At 24.7% G+C, this 20162-nt stretch overlaps 1 protein-coding gene across 1 annotated transcript; it reads left to right on the top strand.

The window, feature by feature from the left end:
* Positions 1-8390: 8390 nt before the first annotated feature.
* LOC112592600 (synaptotagmin-4) lies at positions 8391-17372 on the top strand. Its single transcript, XM_025336710.1, has 9 exons — positions 8391-8541; positions 11967-12226; positions 12291-12400; positions 13749-13865; positions 14840-15056; positions 15125-15283; positions 15800-15926; positions 16206-16399; positions 16577-17372. Exons 1-9 carry the CDS (start codon positions 8472-8474, stop codon positions 16697-16699), a joined length of 1377 nt encoding a protein of 458 aa, XP_025192495.1. The 5' UTR covers positions 8391-8471; the 3' UTR covers positions 16700-17372.
* Positions 17373-20162: the final 2790 nt, after the last annotated feature.

The following is a 20162-nucleotide window of genomic DNA, read 5'->3' as shown; positions in this document are numbered from 1 at the left end:
TTAACCAATTAACAATTTGAACTTTAAAATTTTATCTGTATTTTCTAGCTTTATTATTATATTATTAATGTACAATAATTATCTAGTCTTATGTTCTAAGTCATATAGCTTTTATGACATATTATAATATTTATATCACATATGTACACATTATGTCTTAAATTTTTCATTGGATTAATTTATAAACAATATATACATACTTATAAATATACAGAGATGTTCTTTATATACATATACATACTTTGAAACGGGAAATATTTTTTCATTGGTCTTTAATAAATTAAATTATTGCGTGTATATAATATATATAAATTGAACATCTGCATGTATATAAACATAATATGTACAAAATATTATTATTTAGAATAATTTATTATTTAACTTATTATTAAGTAAAATTTATTCGTTATAGGCTTACATAAAAAGTATTAGGATTATATTTAATAATTATAAACGTTAATTGCTAAGAAATATAAATCATAATATTATTTTACAAGGTAGGTGATTTTGATGATTAATATCTTTATTTCGATGACAAATAATAAACTCCTTAACTTACTTTAGTAAATAATTGGAAAACTGATAACGCATGTTTTTTGATGATCAGTTTGTTAGTATCTAACTCTGTCATGTACTTAATAATATTATTAATTTTATGATCATTATTCATGTAAATAAAAAATGAATACGAGTCAAGCTAGTCATATAGAAACAAATGTTGGATTCAACAAGTTAGTAAATAAATTCATATTTAGACGTTTGAATTCAATATGCGTTTATTAATATATTTAAAATATTGTATTGTTGATTTTTTTTTTTTTTTTGATAGAAATTTAGTTTCTTTAATTAATAAATTTGAGTGAATAAACGTGTGTTTTTGATTGTTAGATAAGAGTGGTTTTTGTTGTACAATTATTGGCTCACTTTAGCTGCTAGTAAACTTGAGCTTGTAACTTAAATATTTAGTCTAAATTGTGATTGTTTATTATTATTTTTTTTAAAATTTAATTTTCCAAATTACTAATGACAGTTGCTTTAAACTTTGCATATTATATTTAAATCGTTTTAGTATAAAAATAATACAAATAATTTTACGAATCATGAATAAAATATGTTCATTAAGCTATAGGTTATACAGTGGTAATTTTACTCATTTAGAAGGAATATATGGATGCTATACATACGGTTATTATACCTAATATATACTTCCGATACACTGTGCACAATTTATAGTTATAATAGAAGTTGCACACATCCATAAAGTTTTGAGACTGAGGTGGTTTTAATTTTAATTAATTTGTGTGTAGCTTTTATTTATAACAGAAAGGTTGTTCCTCAGGCATTATCATTTATGTAACTGGCTGTTAACAATATATGATATATAAAGAACACAACAATTTATACATAATACTAATAGAAATAAAAGTCATTAAAACGGTTATCGACGTACAATAATGTAATAACATTGATGTACATACCTATTTACATTTTCTGCATAAATATATTATAGTTACGTTTACCTTTCCTGTAATTTTATGCAGTAGATAACAGATGATTACATACAGCGTTTATTTGGCCTACCTTCGTAAACAATGTTTTTTTGTCAATCTTGCGAGTTGCAGATATACTAAGATAGGGTTGCAAATAATGTGAAAAGTACTACAGTGAACATGGTACACTTTTATGTACCAATTTACAAAAAAAAAAAAAGATGCAAGTATAAACAATAAAAATATGCTGCAGTCCTCAATTATGTAAGAATATTAAATTTATAGGTACAAAATATATCATTATGCTTTGCATGATGACATCACGCATGATCGTATTTTTCATAGCGTATTTTTTTTTTTTTTTGACCAAATGAATTTGTTCAACATTTGGATATGTTGATTACATTAATCGAGTTAGGTGTCCTCGCCTAACTATGTTGAAGAAGTGTCACCACTGGGTGACTTCTTCAGTCAAGTAATATTTCATTGTCATATTATATCTTTGCATCTAAGGTATTATAAATGATTCAAAGTATATCTTAAATAATTACAGAAGTGAATTGATATTGAATATTTTTACTATTGAATTACATCTTAACAAATATTGCGATGAATTAGACTAAAATACATTTATTTATATTTTAATTATCAAAAATATTATTTGATATTACTGATTTTTAGGTTATATTATCTAGGCTATGCATCGAGCTAAAAATATCAAAGTTAATATGAGTTTCAAGGTAATTATAAATCTGAATAAATAAATTATAATAGAACAATAATAAGGCGAGTTTATATGCTGAGCTTTCTTTCCACTGACCGACATGTATGAATCTGATTTGTGAAGTTATAATAATATGAACGTGTAAATAAATATTTGAACAAAAAATTGATTTATACAAATGATTTGTGTAAATTCTGTAGCTACCTGAAAAAAAAAAACTGTAATTGGTTCAGTTTAAAATGAATACGTATTTGAACGTGTAAACTGTAAACTTAATGCTAGCGCAAGTATTCAAAAGCAAGTAAAGGTATTAAATACAGCACTGATAAAAGTAAACGTGTAAGCCCATCTTTATAATATTATAATGCTATTATTTACAAATGTAAAGCTTTAAAGCGCTCTAATATCATATTCCTAGCAATGTTTTCAAGTCGTTTGTTGTTTGTTTACATGACAAGTTTATATGTATATTTTTTGTACAAATTTGTCGTTTCATTATACCTGTGTATATTATTCATTGTGCCGATGCGCATAGACTTTTGATAAAAAGATTATAAATTTGTTGCATGTACTTATTGACTTGAAACGACGTATTATACATCTTGCAAGGGCTTATAGTGTTATACAATTAATTTTTCCGTTGACAGAAAAGGGATAATTTCAATTATTTTTCTGTTATATGTGTATCATTTATGTAGTTTCAGAATTGTAATTTTAGGAGTTGAGAGAAATAAGTAATGCGGAAAGCCTTTATCTTATAATTGAATATAAATGCATAAATCACAGGTATTAGTATTAAGGGTGACCGGTCAAAATATCTTCGAAATAATATCTTTGGTCAAAATATCTTTTGTGAAAATATCTTATGACAAAAATATCTTTGAACAAAATATCTTTTTTAGTGATTTTTATTAGCTTATTAGCCATCACATATATTTATATCTACGATCGACATTTTATATTCTATAATAATATTATACAACATTTTTAAATAGTTGCTATTTTACTAGTCTACTAATAATTAGGTAGTAGGGCAATATCTGTACGTAATCTTTACGGCGGTTATAATTCCGTAAAGATATGTGATTGTGAGGGCCGTTGACCTACTAATCCGTTTTTTACAAGAGGTATTTATATTTTATCTTATTTAATTAATTTATTTAATTAATACAAATAGAATAATTACGTGATATCAGGTTCGATTGGAAAAACGATTATTGGGAGAATCAAGTCCACCACGCCGTAAAAAGTACAATGATCATGATATAAAAATAAAAAGAATTGTGAAAAATTGCTCAGAAATACCAACAGTTCAATATTTAAGAAGTTTATCTTACAGTATTCAGTATTAAGCACTAATTTTAATTTAATTAATTAAGTTTTTAATATTTATAATAATAATAATAACCTACAATACCTATATTTTTGGCTTTTGAAGAGATATTACTTTTTACCTATTTTTTTTACTTATAATATTGTGTGTAAAAATTTATTAAATTAATTATATAAATAAACATTTAAAAAAAAAAATCAGTTTAAAGATATAGTGATCAAAGATATTTTTGTCATAAGATATTTTCACAAAAGATATTTTGACCAAGATATTTTGACCAAAGATATTATTTCGAAGATATTATGACATGGAACCGTATTAAGTAGGTATAAAAAGCAAACGCGTATTGATTAGTGATAATTTATTTTTTATTTTAAGATGTTTTAACTTTTAACTTCTAAATTGTTGATCGATACGCGTGTAACTATATATAAGGACATTTCGTTGTTGGTTTGGAACGTTGACATTGTGATATTGTATTGTTACTTTCACAGATAGGTTTACTATCTGGGCATTGTTTTGTGTAGATTTTTTCTGGTCTGCAGCGTACCGATGAAAGTTTGATAAATGCGTCTGCGAATCTTGGTGGTTTGCGAATGATATCTCCAGAACAATTAGTTGTGTCATTGACGTTATTCTTGATTTTATTTAATATATTTATTGAAAAGTTTGTAGATTGATGTGTACCACCAATGTTCATTAAATTAAATTTTTTTACATATTTTTTTAAAATTAGTCTTAGCATTATAATAAAATATTATAATGTTATTATATTGTAATATTAAAGTAAAAATATAAAATTATCTAATATTGTATTCTTGACTTAATGATTTATAATATATATAATATCAAAAATGTATAGCAGTATAACTTGGGCGTTGATAAATGGTAAATACTATTTTTATTTAAAAACACGAAAATAATTGAATTTATTTATATTTTTAACAATAACATGTTTATTGTATAAACATATGTAAGGATATTAATCTTAACTACTGATGGTTTTCAGCCAATAACATTTTATAAAATTAATTATATTTAATTTCATTGAAAAAATGGTATGAGTGAGCATAACGATCTTATATTAAGTAAAATCAGTTACTGGCTGGCAGATTTTTATAACTACAAAAAAAAAAAAAACTATTGAAATAATTTAATATTAAGTTTAATATTTAGTATATTATAATCAATGATAATACAGTTTTAGTGGGGAAAAATATCATTAGAAAACTAATATATTTCTTGCTTCATTCAGAATTTAGAATATTTACTCCATTTTAATTATTATTTATAATATACATGTCAACGAATTTCAACAATATAATATACAATTTTGGACTGTTATTTGATAATACAACGCAAGTTATATTTTAAATTTAACTATATGTACTCGTATCTATGTGTTTTTATTTTACGTTCTTTGTTTTAATTAAATTATCTAAGTTAATTATTAAAACATTGCTGTAAATGTAAAATAATTTATAATTATTTTCCTGTTATTCCTTTCTCCATATGCACACATGGTTTAGTTTAGTTATTGTCATACATTATATATAAAATATAATACATAAATAATATGAAAAGAATTATTATTATTTTACGTTTATTACAGTATTGAAATATATAGGTTTATAAGTAGATATAGACCATATGTACGGACCATAGGTATCTAATATATATCAGTGGGGTGGCTCCCGCATAAGTGCGATCGTACCCCCTACGAAGAGTTTTTTTTTATTGTGTTTTCCTTTCTCATTATAACGACTTTCAGTTTGAGAATAAAATGGAAAAATATTATATTAAATTAAATTTATTGCTTGTTAATTGAATTGTCTATGGTGTAATATGAAATCTGCGAAGAAAAATAAGTTATTATTTTCACCTCGTTGAGCGCATTGGCTAACGTAGGTAAAGTTTAGTGCGTTCCACGTGTGTAAATATAATATTATATGATTCTATAAAATATTATAATATTAAAACGACGATAGCATTGTGGGATCGAAAATGGTTTAACGCGTGCGAATGAGTAATGCGACAACTGGCCGACTAGTAATGGGCTAGGTATATGGGTAAGCGTTAGACGCACGTGGACATGCGTTTACAACTTTCCGGCGTTAGTTTATCGTCGAACGCGCGTTGAAATGTGAACAGTTTATGAACATTCTGTGTACCTTATTGAATGCGAGTCTTAACGCTTGCCACATTTGAGTATTTGAGAATTGAAAGACTGAAAGAGTATAATTTTATGTACTGTGTGAGTATAATAGGTATTGTTACGAACTCTAGGCTTTTTTTTTGTTACATATTTGTATTTGAGTATCTAATAGATGATATTGAGTATATTGGAAATTATACCCTTGTTTATGGGATATTGCATTTTAGAAACCAAGGGTCTTATCAATTCTAAAAATTGTTTTATCAGATTTGTGTTACTATATGTATTACCCTCTAAGTAAAATAAAAGTTATTAATCTTATTGATGTAAAGTAATATATTAGTAAGAGCATTTACATTTAATAAATTTGCAATACGATTTATCAGACTGATTGAATGTAAAGATCAAATTGACACAAGTAGGATCCTGTTAACATTACAATCATTAATACATAAAAAATAACAATAAATTTAATTCAAATTCGTAAGAGGTCTGTTGTTAATCAAGATAATGCATCAAGACAGTTAACGGGAAACAACTTGTTAACAGCAGTGATTTTACTTTGAATTTAAAAAATAGAACCTTTGAAAACTAACTTTTATCTAAAAATAAATTATAGTCTTAAGTTTTTTGAGTTTAAATCAAATTACTGTAAAATAAACTTTAAAGTTCATTAAACAACATTTTGTTATTTTTTTAGTATATTATTAAAAGTTTTTATCATACTTTCATGTTTTAGAAAAATGTTATGAATTATTAACTAAAAGTTAATTGGAAATTGTTCATGTTATTAATGTATTCTTATCAAGCATTTTAGATTCAAATTAAGTTAAAAATGTGTTAATGAAGTATTGTTGGTGATTTAAAACTTGAAAAAAGCTCTGACAATAACACATTCTATTACCGTTTTGTGCAATACACTTAGTACGATAAATCCAATCCTGTTGTAATGGCCAGTTGACTGTCAGTGGTATACATAAAATATACAATATTTCAGTATGGATTTCTACATTTTCTATTGCTTTAAAAAAAAAATCGATAAATACTTCGCGTGTCATTTATGTAAAACCATCTAAGTATAAATTTTTCCTGCTTCGTGCACATTACGTGTTTAAAACTTAAAATCACAATATTTTATATTACAATAATTATCTGGAATTTTTTTTTTCTGCAGCTATGCATCTTCGCACGCAATAGACTGTGTTTATAGTAACGAACCTTGGCGCGACGTAATTTTTGATTCTTACGATTGGAAAACTCAAAACTCTTCTACACGACGATATTGATAGGAATATTAAATAAATAAATCACCGTTATCGATATGCTTATCTATACAGCATAATGTTTATATTTTTTAATCGCTATCTAGTGATGGATAATTGTAATGCTTTATTGTCAATAACAGCGAATATCTACTACGCTGCTACCTAGTTATACGTGGTACCTTTTCTACTCAATAATCAATATAATTATACATTTTACTGTATAAAAATTTAAGTACGCTTGGAAAATGTCAATGCCGTTTTCTTTTGAAATATAATATCTATTGAAATTTTTTGTTTGTGTATAGGAAGGAGTCTTGAATAGTGTACGTATATCTATTATATTAACTCTTTTTTTAACTAAATGACTTAATATTATTTTTAAACAAAAATATAAAAATATATTACTTTATACATTTCGAGGTTTAATCACGTTATTAAATCTTTTACAATCATGCATTCCGTAAAGCGTATTATAATTTAAAAGATTTTTTTATAAAAACGATTTGCATATAAAACGTGTCTTGCGTGTGGAAGATATCACCCGTATGGCTGTATAAAGCCTTAAGCCACACGGTATTTTACTCTAATATAGTATGAATTTCTATGAGTTATACATTTATAATAACTGGACGAGAAATGCATTTTTATTAAAATTGATATTAATAAATTATTGATACCTTCCCATATAGTTTGAATATAATATATATATATTTAAACATTTATTTGATATATGCAATATGTAATAGTAGTTTCAATAAGCATATGGGCGGAAAGTACATGTTGACTGTGAAATCGCGAAGAGAGTAGCTACCCAGCAGTAACACTCGACAATAAGTTTGAATATTGATCGAGAAAAGAGAAATTATCGAAGAACCATTCCCATCGGTATGGTTGGATTTTTGAATTTACATATTGTACAGGCACAGGGTAATATTGTCCACGCCGGCGATATCGTCATACGTATTAAACGCCGTGTACGGCATAAATCTTTCGTACTGGTCTTTAGGCGTCTCTCTCTCTCTATGTATGTTTTAAATATACGTAGTATACCGCCCCGTTACTAGCGATAATGCCAGTGGCAAATTTTTATTTCGATATTTACGATTTTACATCATATCACAATACACGGTCGGACGATTTTCCACGCGCGGTTGTGTAATTTAACAAAACTGCCCACGTCCAAGCTCCTTGAGATTAACAAGTGTGTGTTTTTCCGGTTACGTCGGTTGTGCGCTTGCCCGTGCGAAGGCGACGGGTGGCATCGGCGGCGTCCACGGGTGGCGCGGTATGCAGCGGGAAACGTGTACCATTCATTTTATCGAGCGCGCCCCCGCCTCGCCTCGCCCCAGCCACGGCAGAGCGTCGTTCCCGCGCGACCACCCGAATACCCTCCACGCCCGACGACCAGCCCGTCCGCCCGACGTCCTTTGCCACTCGGTACACGACAGTCGTCCGGTGGTTCTTGGGCAAGTTGTGCCGCGCGCATCCGTCCGGTCTGTACGCTATGCCTGCCACGGGATTCGCGAGTCAAGACCCTGTGGCCGAGAAAACCGAACACGGCGATGTATTCGCAAGTGAGTAGCGCGGCGGTTAATCGACGGAAAAATAATAGGAAGGACATATTGTTATCATTACGACGCTGTAGGTAAAATTATGCTGTCGCGACGACGTGATTCGATTCTATTATGACATGGTCGTCGATATCTCCGAAAGAAAAAAAAACGTCGCGTAAACAAGCATAAAAATGTTGATATTTTTTCCGGCAAAAATTCCTGATTGGTTTTTAGCCACGTCTGTTATTAAAAATATCAAGCGTTTCGTTTTTATCAATATTTTTTATAGACGTAATTATTATTATTATTATTATTATTGTTATTATGTTTATCCGGATTTAGTATTACTTAACGACAGATGCCCGAGTGTATACTCTTCATAAACGTAAAACTTATTACATGTTGTATACAAATTGCCATGGAAATTATATCATGCGTATTTGCATGGAAAATTGGCACACTGTTTGAAATATAATTACATTTATGAATGATTTGTTTTATTGGAGCAGGGCGGGTATCCTTATTTCAGTATTAATTAAATTTAAATATAGCTGGTATATCAATAAATTACTAATAAAAAAAATATAAATTAGGTATTCATGTAGAAAATTACATTTTCGTAAAATTAATGATTGAATTAATGTAGATTTATTTCAGTTTTCGATTGAAAACTGTTCAAATGTTTTTTTTTTATTAAGAAAAAAAATTTACCAAATAATTATCATTATTGTTAAAAAATAACTTTCCATAATGTATTAGGTAACTATAAACACACTTAGTGTTTTTATTGTCTATACGAATTAAAATTGAATTTGTGATGTATCTTACAAGGTGTGACCTGTAAGTAATGAGACTGATTTTTTAGTCGCGCTTATGGTAATATGGTGAATCTGAAACTTTGGATTCAGACATATAGTGAGATTTTACCGAGTATATCGATTTGAAAAGTTAAATACGACTTGTGAACATTTTATGGGAGTATACATTATGCGATAATAATATATGTACGCATTTAACGATTAAACGAACTATTAAATATTATAAAATATTAATCTAATTGTAATAATTGCATAGGTTTAGGTTATATATATACTAACCATATCAGCAGATAACTAAATATTGCATAAATAATAATTAAAAAACAAGAAGGGTTGGATTAATTTGTTTCCATCGACTTTATATTTTCTGTTATTATAAAAGATTAAGTGTTAACACGAAATGGCATTAATATGACGAGTTTAGTCCCCCTAGTTAATCAAACAATATTAGTTCAAATAAAAATTGTTTTTAAATTAAATATTTTAGTTAAAAAAATAATAACTGTTTTAATTTTTTTATTGCATATATTTTTAGTTAAAATTTAGATCAAATTACATATTTTAATTACGAATAACGATATTCATTATATTTTTTATCATTTAAAAACATTACTTATGGTGATATTAAACTTTTGCATATATTATTATATTTTATTCACCCAATATTTTAAAATGCAAAGTTTTAGGAAAAAATAAATTCAACCTACCATTAGCAATTGTAAAATAAATTACTTGACTTAATAGTAATATCAAAAAACATAATATGAAATATACTTAGTGTTATAGCCTATAGGTTAATAGCTTATCTCTATTCAGAATCTATTTTCGTATAAAATAGTACTTTTTGGAAGTTAATATTTAAAATGTCCAATACTTTTCAAAAATCAAGAAAAAAAAAAAAAAATTACAGTCATATGGAAAATTTTAAGTAATACAAATTTCGACAAAATTTACTTTCTTATTTGTTGTAATTTAAAGACGAATTATCGTATATACTTGAAGTTTTTACTAACTATTAATATTAGCATTATAATATATATAATTTTTTGAGCTATTAGATATTTAGAATTTGGAATTTTTATTTATTATTTTTTTTTTATAAATGTTAGTCAAAAATTTAAAAAGCTAGCTTCAAAATGTAATATAAAGTTCTTTATAATTAGTTCATATTAAAACCTAAAATTCTAAAAAATATAGTTTTTATGAATTATTTTTATAGAAACTTTAAGTTTAACCTTGAATGGAATTAGATATTTATATGAATATTGAATAATAATAAAAAATGTTCACAAGGATCTAATAAGTTTGTAATATCAACGGAAGTATTTTAAATAAAATCCATTAATCTGAATTTTACGTTTACATCCTGTAAAAATCATATCAGCAGAGTTTAATTTTTTATATAGTTTTTTAACCTATTTATTCAAGAATAATAATAATTTAGTTTTATAGTCTGGGTTTTATACGATATTTAAATTGTAAATAGGCTTAAAAGATATTTTATTTATTTATTCTGATTCTGGAAAACTTTTAAAAGATTGGATTTACCTGCGTTAAATTTGAAAATTTTTTTTATTTTAGGCAAACAATTTTTTTTAATATTACTTTACTGAAGTACAAATTATGTATGGTTTTTTTTATTAAGTTTTATATAATTTTTTACATAATAAATAATTGAAAATAGGTTAAGTTTTTCGTGTTTGTCTTTGATTAAAGTTTTGTTTTTTCCATTTTAATTTATTATTTCGTTGGTAATTAACTGTAAAATTATTCTAAATATTAGAAATTTTAAATTGAACAATATTAAACTCATCAAAATTATTTTGTAGAGAAGAATTTTTAAAGAGAGTAGATATAATAACAAAAGACAGATTTTTTCAGACTGATTTTTTGATAGATTTCTTGCGTCACGAAATTAAAACAAGATGATGTTGCTATAGTAGTGATACATTTTGTCTAACTGCATTTAATGAACCTAACTCGACCTAATTGCAAAAATGTGTATGGATTTTAGTATGAAGAAGTAATAATAATATTGATTATTTTTATTATTATTCATTATAATTTTCATTTATTATTTTATTAGTATTTAATTTGAAACATAATGATTATATTTGTTATTAGTTTGATTTCCAAAAAGAGTTAATTTTAACGAACAGTAGAAATTAAACTATACTTAGAATTTTATTTATATAATCCTATAATGTTTAATGTACAAGTTATTTGTAAAATTGAAAAAAAGGTAAAAATTATAAAATGTAGTAGTATACTTTTAGTATCTCTAAAGTACTACTTACCTACTTGTATTTTATAACATTATAAATTTATAATTTAAATTTAAAATTTTTATTTGGTAAACGCATAGCTTAATGTTGATTAGAATGTATTCATAACATATTTTATAAATCATCGTAAACGTTTATTTAATACATCATTATACCAGTGAGTATATTACATCATTTACTTTGAAAAACTACTAAATATATGTAGCTATTATATAATATTGTTAGAATTTAGGTATCAAGAAAGTATATTTTAGGAGCAAAATATTGTGAAAGCATACATTTATTAGATTACTATGATTATTTTCACAAACATGTTTGATCAATAAAAATGATTTTATTACAGATTATGGAACGACTGAAATTTTGTATACAGGTGGATGTGCAGTTATGATACTAGGAATTTTGATTTTCGCATGCCATATTTGTGCTAAGAAAAAACTGTTATGGTTTAAAAACAAAAGTAAACTACCAACTGCAGCTTCGGAACCACATTTGGCTTTTTATCATCGAAAACCAACCACAGCCGTGAAGGCTGTTAAAAATCCTGCTGGATCACATTATTTGAAAAAAAGTCCAAGTCCTACAGGCAGCAAAACACCTGTTGTAATAATATTTGTATAAAGTGTTCTTTATTGTCCATATACTGACTCTAATATTTGATTTTAAGGGTGATGGAAGTATAAGCCCCACTGGATCAGAAAAAACGTCTAGACATTCACCAACTATAAGTCCGACCTGTGAACAAAAAACTGTGCAGCCACCCATACATACGTTGTCGTAAGATGATATTTTTTTATTTAAATTTTAAATATTGTTTTAAAAAACTGGAGAATAGTTTATTTAATATATTGATTCGTTGTAATTAACACTGAATGCATCTGAAGTTTGATAGACAATGAATAATTTTTTTCGTTAAAATTTATAATAATTTAATAATATCCAATATTATACACATAAGTGGATTAAAAATTAATTGGAAAAATACTTTTTTAAATTGAACACGAAAACAAGAATAAAATCATAAAGGTATTATAGATAAATTAGCGATACACATAGTAGTTTGTATATTGAATTACGTAAATATAGATTTTGTCTAGAAAAATACACAAAAGATTGAACATATTTATTGACTTCAAAGATAGTTTATTATTAGTTTATAAGATTTTATATTGGTGGCAAATAATAATATTTTTGTAGCATATAACGTGTTCGATATTTTATAACTTATAAACAAAGTAAAAATACACGATCATGTAGTCTAGAAAATACAATTCTAACATTTTATTTTTGAATTTTGAGTTTTATCAGTTTTAATTGATTTAATAAAGTACTACTAAAAAATAAAAATAAGTTAATCGTATTTATTAATATTTAATCTCATAATTGATAAGTAGGTACTATATATTTTAATTGGTAAAAAAAATGGTATAATTTGTATAACATTTCGTTTGTTTTTCTTAAATTGTTTTATAATTATAATGATCATGTGTTTCTTATTTAATTATTTTCATATCCTCATCTCAACCCCCTTAAATTTGATGTAGCCACTGATATAATTCCTGAAAATCCCCCGTGACAACTAAAAAAGAATTGGTATAGAGATATTTTTAATGAATAAATAAAAAATAAATAAATTTAAAAAAAATATATGGCAGTGTTATTACTGGGGCGCCTTCCTTCTTCATGATTTTCATTTAAATAATTTTTTGACAAATATTCTTATTTTTCCTCAGGGTACAAATTGTATATTTCTTTATAAAAATTTATTTTTTTTCGTAAATAGTTCGTGTTTGAATGTATATTCATTTTTTAATATTTTTCACAGATTTACCTAATACGGTTATATATATGATAAATAAATTATGCAAACGAGATTGATCAAAGTATTGATACATTTTAAAAATTGAAAGGTTGTAATAATCTAGGGTAGTATTTTTTTCTATTTAATTTTTATTTACGTTTAGGCATTTGATTTTTATGATGCGACATCAATAAAGTTAATAGAAGTCCAAACAAATTTGGCGCAATATAATTTATTAATTTGAAAAACCAGCCCCGTATTAGCTATTTATTATTATATTATTTGTATTTTAAAATATTTTAACAATAAATGCTATTTTTATAGAGTTGTACATGAGAATGAAATAGATAATAAGTTATTATCGAAAAGTAATCAGCAACAAACTGAAATTGGCCCAAATGATACACCTGGTAAAATGGGAGTACTTTTTTTCAAACTTCGGTAAGTTTATTATTAATAAATATTAATTATTTTAGATGAAATTTACTGCATAATCCGTCTCATATAAACTGATTTCACTTTTATGTTAATTTATTACCTATATTATTTATTGAAGTAAGATATAATGCATAATAAAATCAAATTTAATTAATTGCTTATATAATTATATCATACATAAAGAATAAATTAGTGTTAAAAATGTGTTATGGACTTTCAAAAATAAATTCATGATATTATTCTGCTAAGCTAACAGTCATTTAATAAAATTGATTACATATTATTAAAATATTGAAGAAAATATTCGTTAAAAATGAAATACCATAAATCGACTTTAAATTATTTTTTATTTAAATTTATTATATTTAAATAATTACTAATTCATATAAAATTATTCATAAATAATATATTTAGAATATTTTAAAAAAAAGTCTTTTATAGTTTTATCTTAATAAAATGTATTTAATGTAATGATTACTGTGAGAAATGTAATTATTTAATCTGTTTAATAAAATGAGAACACTTTTTTGTTTTTGATATATTTTTTATAAATACTTGATATTATAAAAATATAATACTTTTACTTTTGAAGACGAAATAAAAAATACCTAAATGATCAAAATTGTATTGAATTATAATTAGTTGTATATAATTCATATAGTAGGTAAATCTAGAAAATGTTTACAAAATGCAAAATTTACATTTTAAATGATATAAAAATAAAGTGATTACATAATTTGTTTTAAACTAATTTTTTTATGTTACTAAAAAAGTGAAACACTTATGTAAACAAAATATTATAAATTTGGTTTAATGAAGTTTTATATTATAAATAGGAAAATAGTTATGGAAAGTATATCAATTATATAAAAATAGTGGTTATCTGGTGAGAATTAGAAATTAAGATTTTTATCTTTAATGATACTTTAAAGAATAAAAATATTGTTTAAAAAATAATATCATGCATCATATTTTAGGTATAAAAAAGACAAAAAAGTTCTCCTGGTTAATATAAACAAATGCATGGACTTAACACCTAAAGAGAAAAATTCTGGCACTAGTGATCCTTACGTAAAATTACAATTGTTGCCTGATAAGGAACATAAAGTTAAGACACGAGTATTGAGGAAAACAAGGAATCCGGTATATGACGAAGACTTTACATTCTTTGGAATTCAAACGAATAAACTTCAAGTGATAATATTATAATGATATTTATATTATTTGCTAATAAATTATACTAAAAGACAAATTAATTTCAGTCTATGACATTGCATTTTGCCATATTGAGTTTTGATCGTTACTCTAGAGACAGCCTGATCGGTGAAGTTTTCTATACCTTGAATGAAAAAGATGTATTGGAATCAATCGAAAAAGAACAAATTTCTATTCAAAAGGATATCGTACTTCGTAGTGTTAAAGTAAGTGTTATGATAAGATTTTTATTTACTATTATTTCTTTTTATTACTATTACATCAAGGAATATCATATTTGAATTTCATAACGTCAACTATTAAACATAATAAAAAATCAAGTTAATTCAGAAAAATAACAATTAAGTATACGATTTAAAAAAATAAATATAATATCTATTAATAATTTATTTATATTTTTGGTCGGCTTTAAGTTTATTAAATTATTATATTATTCTGACAGTCAATATTGTATACTGTGCACATGATTATGATAGTATAATGTATATAAAGTTATTATGAAAACTTTTAGTTTTATACTTTTTAATCAAAATATACTGTATAGGTTGTACACGTGATTGATAAATATATTTTGTTATTAATTAGTTTGTTCATATTACATTATTGCAAGCAATTTAAATTTTAAAACATTTTTACGTTTACCAATAAATTAGTGAAGATTTTAAATTAATTTTTTTTTCAACTGAAAATTGATATAATTTAATGTAGTTTATTGATTTTAGCAATCACAAATTGCCAATCGTGGAGAATTGTTGGTATCTTTGTGTTGGCAACCAGCAACTAGAAGAGTAACAGTAGTTGTATTGAAGGCTAGAAATTTGCCTAAGATGGACTTGACTGGATTGGCTGGTATATTTTTAAAATTTAAATAAATTATAACTGATTTTATTAGATTCTTCTATTTTATAAAATATAATAATGGCCATAGTAGTAATATGAGCTGAAAAACATTTTATTTGTTTGTTATATAACATTAATTCATAGCTCAGTATAAAATTAAATATCAATATAATGCATTTATTTTAATTGTTTTAAAAAACTTTTTAATAATTTTGAAATTAAACTATAATATTTTAGGACGCCATATAAAAACAGGGTTTTGTGATTACTTACATATTCTATTTTTAGATCCATTTGTGAAGATAAATTTCTTAGTTGACGGAACACGCATATCAAAGAAACGGACTCACATGAAGAAACGTACATTGAACCCGGTTTATAACGAATCATTTGTGTTTGATTTGCCTTCGACTGTTGTTGATTTACATAATGTGTGTATTGAGTTTTGTGTTTTCGATCACGATAGAGTCACTAAAAACGAAGTAAGTTATAAAAAAAAAATTTAGAATGTCCCAATTGAGTAAATAATATTTTTATATTTTTTAACTTTCAATGCTGTACTTAATAAAAGTTTCATAAAGTTTATATTAAAATAACCTAAAGTATAATAGTAAAATTATTAAGTTTGTTTATAAATTAATTAATATTTATGTTTTTAGATAATCGGGCGAGTTTTAATGGGGCATCCGGACAATCCATCTGTTACCGCCGAACGTCACTGGAAAGAAGTAATGAATGCGCCACGGAGACAAATAGCTGATTGGCACAAATTAGTTGTCTGAACCATCAAGTAACCAAGAAAGAGGATACCGCAACAAGAATAATGTTATCTATACTCTTCCTATAACTTTTGATTTATATTTTGTACCAAAGTTTACCTCTATATATAAACGATCTATTATATTCACTTTCAAAATATACTCTGTACATTGTCCAAACGTATAATTGACAATATTACCCATTATATATTTTCATATCCATTTTAGACGTTATGCTAATCTAAACATGCATAGGACATTTTATTGGTAAACATGAATCGATATAAAATGTGAAGTATATTGTTTAGTTTTATTTTATCATTGCTAACCTTTGTACCAAAATCCTTGACAAATACAAACAGGGTGTGTTAAAAGAAAAAAAACGAACAAATAAGATGAGATGAATCAGAATTAGGTTGTTGAAAATAGCGAGATAAATGTGGAGTCGACATATGTCTAACTTAATTTTATTATTTTTTTTTATCAACCAATTTAATATTGCATGTTTTAAAATCTATCTTGTTTAATATTTGTTTTTAATATAAAACAGCTTGTGCTTTAGTTTATAACATTTAGTGTTATTGTTAAGAATATTGGTATAATGTAACGTAGGTAAGCTAAATTGTCATGCAAACAATATAATTATAACGTGCTATTACACTCTAAAAAAAAAAAAAAAAAACACAAATAATATACCTAGATACATAAATTATTTACCGACCGTATTTTTTCGTTTATAAAATGTTTAGATGAATGATTATTTTTTATTGCGCGCGTGCAGACACAAACACACCATAAAATAATTGTTTATGTTTAAGTATATAGGTATTATATTATACTATACACTCTAAAATACATTTATGCATAATAAAAAAAATATTGAAATATTAATTATTATTATTACGAAAACATAATTATATCTATATCTATATCAATATCAATATATATATATATATATATATTTATGGATATATTATATAGCTGTTTTTTTGTTAATATACTTTATTTTGTAGTTATTTCTAATATTTACAAAATAATTTTTATAATTTTTTTAATTAATAGCAAATATATTAAATTTATAGCTTAAAATAATTAAAGATAACAATGTGTTAAAGGAAATAGTATTTATATTTTATTTGTGTTATAATTATAGGTATATATGATATATATATATAAGTTGGATAAATATAAAAATAATTATTTAAAAATAGATTTTTTTTTAGACAATAAAGTATTACCTATAAAAATGTATTTGTGTTTCTTCTCGTTTGAGTTAAATGTATCCATATAGAATATAGATATTATATTATTTTTATAACAATATCCTATTAAATAAAATATTATAAGATGCAAATTAAAAGAATAAAAGTTTCACTTTTTTTTTTTTAAATTTATTTATTTTTTTTGTAAATATTACATATTATTATAAAAAGTTTGATAGTAGTATTATTGTAACAAATATAGTATACAGTGTTATAGACGACTTAGTAGTAATTTTTGTTTGCAGTAAATTAACGATTTTTTTGTTAATTATAATCGTGTAATTTATTATATAATAATATTAGTGTTAATAATAGTGGTGATCATACTAAATTTTGGAATTTCATTAATATGCTTTAGCATTACACAATATATTATATTTTAATTAAATATTTTGTGTTCATCGACCAAAATGATATAATATCTATTTAGTCTCGACGAAGGTGCAAATTATGTAGGTTCAATTATAGCGATGTAACGTTTAATAATTGATGTTGACGTTTTTAAAATACATTTTTGTTTTATTGACATGGTTTCTGTTCACAAATCAGTAAATTGCGAGATTGGGTAGTTCAAAATGTCTAAAACTTTTTGTGTAAATTTCGTAGTACTCCAACAATTGATTAAAATTAATAATATTATGATACAATATAATATAATAGTTGAAAGTACTGCCAATAATTCTATACCTAAGCTCAAATTATATTTCAGCTAAAAGTAATCTAATGGTTGTAAGTTTTATATTATCACAGTTTGAATTATTGTAATCACTGACTAGATAACTTCCATATACCTCATCTAACTTGACCTTGACATGTGATCCGACAAAAACCGCGTACAATGTACAGATATTATATTTATTACTAAAATATTATACTAAAAGCAAAATCTATACAACTGGATAACTCTATAAGTACCGTTTTAAAATTATCAAATAGAAATTATTTCGATTCGGCCGTAAAGCTGACTTTATACAGAATCAACGATTTTTTTTTACTTTTACAGTTCTACCGATTATATTGGGGAACAATTCATAATTGATTCGATGAAAAAATTGTGTAATGAACAATATGTCAATATGAAATACTGGAAATATCAATATGAAAATTAATAATTGCTTTGTTTGAGCTAGACCAAGATTTTTTTTAGAATACTATGTATAAATCTGGTATTTTGGTATTCATAAATCTTGGTAAATCTTTAAGGTAAATATAATATTATTTTAGTCGTTTTAGATAAAATCGATGCACATAAAATGCAGATTACAGGTTAATCTATAAAATAAGTGTTACGGTGGTCGCATGGTGTTATTGCGGATATTAATAACATAAATTATTTCTTAAATTTGTATTAGTTTCAGAAGATTTTCGGTATTCCAGTCAATAAAATGTTGTATAGTGATAAGTCGATAAATACATTTATGTAATAAAAGAATTGTCTAATGATGAGTAGAATTGTGAAATACCTAAATAAAAAATATTTATAACTAAGCATAGCTCGTTTAATTACAAATTATTTTTAAAAAACTTATCATTTGTATAAATTAATTTATAAAGTTACAAAAGAAAAAATGTGTTAACTTAAAGTTTGAGTTCTAGTGATAAAATTTTTTGCATATATGCGACAAAACATTTTAAATTTGAGATTTAAATAGTACATTCTAACACCTACAGTTTTTATAATTTAAGAAAAATAGACATTTTATGTTAGGTCTTTAAACGGTTAAAAAAATATTAATGTATAAACTGTTCATAAAAATGAATTCACAATATGTTTATCTGCAGTATTGAAATTCCTCAATGTTAATCTAGATCATTTTCATATTACATCTTGTAGAATGATTTTTGATTTACATAAATGATAGGTACTCAATTTTAAATGTCACTAAAATCAAAAATCTAGAACAAAATTTTGAAAAATTTCTCACTTTAGTTTCACCTAAAGGCTGAACGTCAAACACTTAAATCACGAATTCATCTTTTTGGACTTTTTCAAAATCTTTTTGAAAATAAAGTGTACATTAAACTCCGATTTTATAAGGACCTATTTGGTACTGCATCATGTAAGTTTGGATTTTTGCAAAGCAATTACATTATAAAATTATTTAACTATTTTAGAATTTCATTCAATATTTTTATGTTTATACCAGAATTCTCTTAGTTTATTACTAATGAATATAAATTAAATTAATAGTTTAGCCTTTTGAAAAATTATAAGTAACTTATCT

Source organism: Melanaphis sacchari, unplaced genomic scaffold (assembly GCF_002803265.2).
Source record: "Melanaphis sacchari strain LSU unplaced genomic scaffold, SCAv2.0 Contig182_pilon_pilon, whole genome shotgun sequence".
Lineage (NCBI taxonomy): Eukaryota > Metazoa > Arthropoda > Insecta > Hemiptera > Aphididae > Melanaphis > Melanaphis sacchari.
This window is presented reverse-complemented; position numbering and strand designations above follow the sequence as displayed.